This window comes from Colobus angolensis, unplaced genomic scaffold (genome assembly GCF_000951035.1).
Source record: "Colobus angolensis palliatus isolate OR3802 unplaced genomic scaffold, Cang.pa_1.0 Scaffold52, whole genome shotgun sequence".
In the NCBI taxonomy this organism is placed as follows: domain Eukaryota; kingdom Metazoa; phylum Chordata; class Mammalia; order Primates; family Cercopithecidae; genus Colobus; species Colobus angolensis.
Genome location: NW_012118710.1, coordinates 1,079,537 through 1,087,281, shown reverse-complemented (window position 1 = coordinate 1,087,281; position 7,745 = coordinate 1,079,537). Strand labels below are relative to the sequence as shown.

General features: G+C 54.1%; 1 protein-coding gene across 8 annotated transcripts in view; it reads right to left on the bottom strand.

Moving 5' to 3' along the window:
• Positions 1 to 3,638: 3,638 nt before the first annotated feature.
• ANK1 (ankyrin 1, erythrocytic) overlaps positions 3,639 to 7,745 on the bottom strand; it is a 240,567-nt gene continuing 236,460 nt past the window's right edge. For all 8 annotated transcript variants that reach the window (XM_011960651.1, XM_011960652.1, XM_011960653.1 and 5 more), the window contains one exon: positions 3,639 to 4,713. In XM_011960651.1, the coding sequence (XP_011816041.1) occupies positions 4,687 to 4,713 (27 nt within the window). In that variant the 3' untranslated portion in view covers positions 3,639 to 4,686. The remainder of the gene's footprint in view (positions 4,714 to 7,745) is intronic.

Sequence of the window (7,745 nt, the reverse complement as noted above, 5' to 3'; positions counted from 1 at the left end):
GTGTGTGTGTGTGTGTGTGTGTGTGTGTGCGTGTGCGCGCATGTGTGTGAGAAAGACAGAGAGCGAATTAGCTCTAGAAGCCCTGCTCATCGCCAGAGGGTCCATCTGCTCCCCGCAAGTCTAGCATCTAGGAAAAGGTGAGTGTCTGGGGGCCCCTGGAGGCTCCCAAGCAGCTGTTTCCCTGGGGGAGATAAGGCTGAACTCTGAGGCCACTGTCCAGAGCTGCGCCAGCCCCTTTATGTGCAGATGTCCAAGCTCCACAGGAGAACACAGCCTCTTCCTTCCCTTCCTCATGGGGGGATGGGGTAAGTGGCTTAAGATTGGGTAAGTGTGGGGATGGGGTAAGAGGCCGAGTGGCATTGCTTTCTGGGGGATGCAAGTCCCTGTGGCTGGCTTGAGAGCCTAGGGTGGGAGCCTGCTGGGCAGAAGGCAGGGTGGGGCATGGGCAGCCCTGACAGTGCCAGGGTGTGCCTCCTCCAGCTGCAGGAGGCTGAAGAGAGGGCCACCCTGCACGCGTGTTCTTGCCTCCACCTCTGGTCGGCCTTCCCTGAACTCCCTATCAGAATCTCTTCCTCATTTGTGCCTCGGCTGGAGCAATGGCCATGCTCTGTCTGGTGTGGTGCCCAGGTTTGAAATCCCTGATGGCTGAGAGGGTGGTGGAGCCCAGTGCCAGGCACTCTGTCGGTGCTCAGTTAGTAGTTGATGCACAGGACTGGGCTGAATCACAGAGCATGCATATGCTTTTTTTTTTTTTCTTGAATAAATTTTTATAATGTACAAGGCTTTATTGAGGGAAACTCTCATTTTACAAACAGGGAAACCAAGGTATAGAGGAGTTGGAGCCCACGTTCCAGGTATATGGGTGATTTCTGGACTGGGCAGGATTCTTCCCTGCTGTTTTTCTCTAAAAATGGAAACTAGCATGCCACTGGCCTGAACATGTAAAATGCTAGGAAAGATTGTGACTGCCAGACAGATGGACTTCTGCTCATCTCTGTGCCTGGTGGCCCCAGAGCCCTTCCTGACCAGGCATAAGCTCTGCAGAGCTTGATCTCTCACTCCCCAGAGGCTGCCCTGGTAGGTGGGAGACGAGAAGCACTGCTTCACTGAGCTTCTCCTGGGTTTCCAGGCCATCTTGGTTTTCAGTGGGGAGCAGAGGACCCCAGGGCTCAGGGCGAGCTTCCTTCTCATGCAGAAGCTGACCCTCTGTAGCATAAAGATTTAGGTTATGCAAGAAAGACCTCACAAAGGGTGTGGAATGATTCTCTACAAATTTGGTTTAAAGGGAAAAGAGCTATGTCTTCGTCTGAGATGGCTTTGCCACCAGGCTGCATGCCACAGCCATCTGATAGACCTGGTTCTGGTTCTCAGCGTCACCACCCAATCCCACCCAGGCAACTGTGATTCTGAAACTGCGTTTTGAAAAGCCCCCTGGGTGCTGCAGATGACCTGCTGCGGTTGCCCACTGGCCTGGATGGCCTTTCTGATTCCAGGAGAGAGGCTTGGAGTGGGGTGGGACTGGGGTGCTCCAGGGGCCTTGGGATTCTGACTCCGTCACCCCCTCATGATGGGGAATTTATGTGGCAGGAAAGCCACAGCCAATGATTTGATTCTTAATTAATGCCAAGCCTGACAAAAGCATTGGTGTCTGGCGCCCCTAGGATGAGAAACTGAAGAGACTTTAGCAACCACCTAATCCATTCTTCCATTAGACAGATGAGGAAACTGAGGTCAGCTTGGTGACCAGCCTTGCAGGAAGTGTTAGCAACTAGTTAGAAACAGGGCAATTTTTTTCCCTATAGCAAGAACAAGTTCTTGAACTTTGAATGGCATTGAGTACTGGGGCCAGATGCCTTCCTAGGGAACGCTGGGGAGCCCCCTCAGTGCATGCCAGCTGGGGGCCTGGCCAAGAATCTTAGTGAGTTGTGGTGCCCCCTCCCCCGACCCCCAGCTTCTCCCCATCTCATGGGAGCTATCAGGTGGAATAGAAATCTACTCTGCCACCTCTCTGGAGGCCTCTCCCAGGTCAGGGGTCCTGATTAAGGGATTGTCCAGGCTTCTGGGAGGACTCGGCATTGGCAGGCTCTCTGGGACCTTCACCCATAGATTCCTTCACATCCCAACCTAGGCTTTAGGCTGGCCTCAGCACCCCTTACCCCCCAAAGACGAGTGGGAAGGAGAGATAGAGCCCTGTGCCATTAGTCCATTTCTTTATTAATTTTGACATTGGTTCGGCTGGTGTAGGGAGAATGGTCTATACATCAGAGTAGGGTAGGGGATTCTCTCCCCTAACAGAGCATGTGGGAGAGTCAAGAAAAGATCCATTTTCATAACAATTAAAAAAATCAAGGTAATTTCAAAACTTCTAAAAAGCGTCTAATGTGCAGACTGCAGCATTCTCTAGGCATCGTGTGGAGACCCCAAACTCCTCCCCTAACGGCTCCTACTAGCAGCCGGAGCGTGCAGCCATGCCAGCCGGAGCAGAGGTGCCAAAGCGGAGCCTGGAGCCGCGGGGCCCGCGGGGGCGCTAAGGGGGCTACTGGGTTGGCTGCAGCGGCGACCTGGGAGAGGAAGGTGCAGGATCGAGGCGGGGGAGGCGACCCCTGCGCCCAGCTTCCTTGGGCCGTCATCGAATCGGTCCCAGCCGTGCTGCGCGACCCCCCTGCCGTGGCCCCCGGGATGGGGGGATGGATGGGGGCGCCTCTGCGCCCTGGAGGCCGGGCCGGGGTGGTCTCTGGCGGCGACGGCAGCCATCCGGGCTCGCCCTGCAGCTCTTCAGAGGCAGCCTCCGGGAAACGGAGGCCCGGAGCTAGAGCTTCCTCTCCCTGCCCGCACCTCTAAGGAAGCAAAAGCAGCCCCGCCCCCGGCCGACAAGGTGCCTCGGCCGCCCCGGGGCCTGCTCGGCCTTGGGTGCATCAGGGCGGACTTGTGGGGGAGGCAGGGCCCCTCTCCGCTCACAGGCCCCGCGGCCAGGGGGCCTCTGACGTGGAGGGGGCTTCTGTGCTACTTGGAAGGTTTAAGTGTGTCCCGAGGACACTCCCGCAGAGCGGCGGGGCGGACGGGGCCAGGCCGTCCACACCGCGGCTCCGGGGTCGAGAGGAGCCAGCCCTGTCTCTCTCTCCTGGCCCTGGGGGCGCCCGCCGCGAGGGCGGGCAGGGATTGTGCTGATTGGGGCCTCCCTGGGGCGGAGGCTCTAGTGGAACTTAAGGCTCCTCCCTGATGGCACCGAGGCAAGGAACTGCCAGCTGTCTGTCTCCTTTCTGCCCTGACCCAGAGCCTGGCCCCGGCCTCTTGGCGTCCAGGCTCTCTGCCACCGACTCTGCTACCACTGGTGATGCGATCCAAGAGGCCACAGAGGCTGGGCAGAGGGGGGGCACCGAGGCAGACAGGGAACAGCCTCGAGCCTGGCACCTGCACTCAGGGCCCCCAGCCTGCAGGCTGCCTGGACTTAGAGCACCAAGTTCACTCTGGGAGACCTTGGGTGGTCCTAACTTCTAAGAACTAGCAGATACATTCACTAGCCCTACTCCTTTCCTTCCTCTTTCACTGAAAGGCAGGCCACAGCTCCTTCTCCTGAAGCCACAGAGGTCCTCAGGAGCTGTGCTGTCAGGCTCTGTATATACTGCTAAATGTTTCTATTGGTTTGCATAGTATTTATTGTTTTTCATATACACAAGGCTGATTACTGTACAGTTTACACTTTGAACACGGACTATGATATAGTGCTTGAAGATATAGAAAACCTCTTCTCTATGGACATGCTGGTGCAATCCTGGGTCAGCCACCGGCCCGTCCCCCGACTGAGAGAGGAGACCCTTTCAGATGGGGTCCTGGCTCCCTTTGAGCCCTACAGGTAAGCCTGGGAGTCCTCGCCTCAGATTCTTAAGTCCCTAACACAAGGAACCCCGAATGCACTCTCAAGGTAATGATTTTCCATTGGAAGATGACTTGTACTGAAATTGGCAGAGAGAGAGAGAGACAACATAAAAAATTCCAGTTTATCCACAGCAGAGTCTATACAGCTTCAGAAGTCACAGTAAAATCTGTGTGTAGATTCAGTGGAGGCGAGTGGTGTGTGTGTGTGTGTGTGTGTGTGTCCTGAATGTCATGTAGAGCGATCTGGGAGGAGCGTCACTAGGGAGTGGAGGGGGTGTCACAAGTGGAATGGAGGTGTGTGGGTTGGGTTGGGGAGGGTGGGCAGAAGAAGACATGGCTTAAGATTAAGGTGGCTAAACTGATTTCATGCCTAGTTTTCTTTCTTTCTTTCTTTCTTTTTTTTTCTTTCCAGGAAGCCCACATGGATTTCTGACAGATGAGGTCGGGAAAAAGTACCCTGTACAAAGTCAAAACAACTAAAAAAACCCCCCAAAAACCAAAACCCATCCCCAGCCACAAAAAGCCCTCATTCACTTTTGCGTTCACACGCTCTCCCACGCCTGTTTTCTATCCCTCTCTCTCCCCGCTTCTTGCTCCTTTTGTGTCCTGGTTCCGACAGATCAGCTGTCATTGCAAGAGGCAGGATTGAAGCCTGGAGGTCATGCGTCTACAGTCAGTCATTCATGCGTAGAGGGGACTAGCGGGAGTCCCTTACAGAGGTCATGCCGTCAGCCCAGAGGAACGTGTGCACCGCTGCGGTGGCCCTCAGGTCCAGCTCTCCTCCTGTGTGCATGGCAGAGTGTGTGGGGTTCAGGGGTTGGGTGTCGAGGTGTGATCCTGGGAGACACAAAGAGAGAAGGGGTCACTTAGAATGCAAAAGGGCAACGTCCAGCAAAAACCCTACACACAGAGTTTTGTGCTGGCAGCTCAGGCCGAATCTGACTCAGGAAAAACAGTCTCCCCAGGCAAGGCGACGTGCCGAGGGCGCTGCTCTTGCAGGCCCAACCTCCTGAGATGCTGCCCTCCTTCTCTTGCTCCCTATGCAGAGGCTGTTCCTCAGAGCCGCCACCCAGGCCTCATGAATTCCTTCTGAGTGCTCAAGCGCGCCAGGATGCCTCTCTGTATGGGCCAAGGAGAGCGCTGTGCTCCGTGTCCTGGGAGAGGAGCAGAGGCCCCTGTGCCTATGTGGTCACCTGGGGAGACATCCTCCCAGCAGATCCTCGTACTTAGGAAGGGCCATTTTTCTTGAGCCAGGGCTTGTGCCAAGAAAGGGCTAGGTGAGGCCAGGTGACGCCTTCACTTGCTCAGTTCAGCTCTGCCAACATGCACTGATGTCTGCCATGCACCAGCCTTGGGGACCCAGGGATGGTGCGGACGTGCGCCCTGGCTTTGGGAGCTCATGCTGCAAGGGTGACAGCTCCCCTTCAGCTCTGGTCCACAGTTCTTCCTGACCGCTGCCTCTGGCTGCTCTCCCCATTCCCCTCAGATGGACAAGATCTCTGAAAAGGAGATGCATCCTCCTCTCCTCCTCCTGTATTGAGTCCTAGGCTGGAGAAGAGCAGATTTGCTGGAGGAGCTAAGCCTACATTCTTCAGCCTGGGATTCACAGTGAGAAACCTCTCCTGTCCCCATGGGGCCTCCAGCCTCCAACCTGGGGTGAAAACTCCATGTTTTCAAGACCAGCCACTCATGTTCTATCTGCAGGGACCCTGGGACCACTGGGGAAAGGAGGATGCTTCAACAGGGAGGAGGTGACAATCTCTTGGGCAGGGCAGGAAGTGACACAGGGGGGCAGGAGCTCATCCCCAGGTGGTGCCATCCCCAGACATGCTGCTGTCTTGGGTTCTCCAGGTGAAGGTGTTGGGGAGGAGTGTTGGAAGGGAGCAGGGAGAACTCAGCTCTTGGGTGGTTCCCCAGGGATGGGAGGGTGGTGCCGGGTTCCTTGCCAGGGGCTGCTGTAGAACTGTAAAACCAGGAACCGCTGCCGCAGTGGGTGGACAGTGCTGTCACCGTAGAGGGAAGATGCTTTCATCACTGCCGGGCCATCACATCAGTCAAGCCTGACTGTCTCCTCTAAGCCTCTGAACATCCTCTACCCTCCTGTTCTCTGCCTTTGGTCACGCTTCTCCTGTCAAGGCTGCCTTCCACTCTCCTTTCTGCAGAGGTTCTGCCTGCCGCCCTCAACATTTCCACCCCACAAAACCTTCCTGATCCTTGGAGCAGGGCCCTCTCCACTCTGGAAGCTCTCCCTTTTGTATTTTGTAAAAATACAAAATACAAAAAAAAAAGAGGCTGCCTTTTCTGATCGGGAGATGGCAGAGTCGAATGGGTAAGAACATGAACTCTGGAGCCAGACCACCCGGGTTCAAGTCCCGTGCTGCCTGACCTCAGTCAAGTGCCTTACCCGCTCTGTGACTCAGTTTTCTCTGCTGTAAAATGAGGGCAGTAATAGGACCTACCCATTAGAGAGGTGTGATGTTTAAAAAAGCTAAGACACATAGGTGCTTAGCATTGTATAAATGTGAACAATTACTTGGCTCTCTAGAAATGTTACTGTCTCTGTCCGTCTGTGCTTTTTGATGTCTGCATATTTCCCTGGTTGTATTAGAAACACCAAGGGCAAGAACAGCCTCCTGGTGCTCCCCACGGTGCCTGTCCCAGGGGGAAGCACTCCTCAAATAAGAGACCATCATGGAATGTGTGGCCCCTCTACTTTACTGCCTAGGCACTGAGCAGAAGAGAAAGTTCAGACCTCAGAGATCATGCTGGCATGACTGCCCATTTCATCCCTTGGTAAACTGAGACTCTGGAGGCGTGGTGGCAAGAACAGGGGTGGGATGAGGATCTAGGTCACCTCACTCTGCTCAGGACTCCTGCATTGTTCTGGCCTCTTCTCCTGGGTCCCCTCACCTTTCAAAAGGTTAGAAAAGAGTCTCTTTCATTCTTTATTTTTATTGCATTTGGAGACAGAGTCTTGCTCTGCTGTCCAGGCTAGATTGCAGTGGTACGATCATAGCTCACTGCAGCCTTGAACTCCTGGGCTCAAGCGATCCTCCCACCTCAGCTTCCCAAGAGGCTGGAACTACAGGTGTATGCTACCATGGCCAGGTAATTTTTAAATTTTTTTTAGAGACAGGGTCCTACCACATTGCCCAGGCTCATCTCAAGTGGTCCTCCTGCCTCAGCCTCCCAAAGTGCTGGGATTACAGGCATGAGTCACTATGCCCGGCCCTAGACAGCCCTTTCACAAACATAAACTCAGCAACCATCATAACCATCCTACAAGGGAAATGCTGGCATTATTGCTATTTTATGGCTAAGGAACCTGAGGCTTAGGGAGGTCATTTGACTTGCTCTGAGTCACACTACAAACAAGACCTGCAATTATTCGAGTCCCAGAGCATATACGTTCGTTCTTACTCTCTTCACGTCAGTGCTCACAGTTACCATTATTATTTTGAAACCTTTTTCTTGAAGTGTAACACATCGAAAGGGACTATTTTCATCCTCCCTTGAGGAGACTGAAGCTCAGGGCTGTTAAATGACTTAAGGCCATACAACCTGGAAGCAGGAGGAAGAGGCCTTAATTCTAGACTCACAAGCTCCAGCTTTCACTCTTTGAAACAAATACAGCCCATTCTAGTCATTTGCAATAGCTCTGTTGTATAAATTAGTCGCTGTTTGAGGCTACACACAGTGGCTCACGCCTGTAATCCCAGCGCTTTGGGAGGCTGAGGAGGGCAGGTTACTTGAGGTGAGGAGTTTGAGACCAGCCTGACCAACATGGTGAAACCCCGTCTCTACTAAAAATACAAAAATTAGCCAAGGGTGGTAGCACATGCCTGTAATCCCAGCTACTCAGGAGGCTG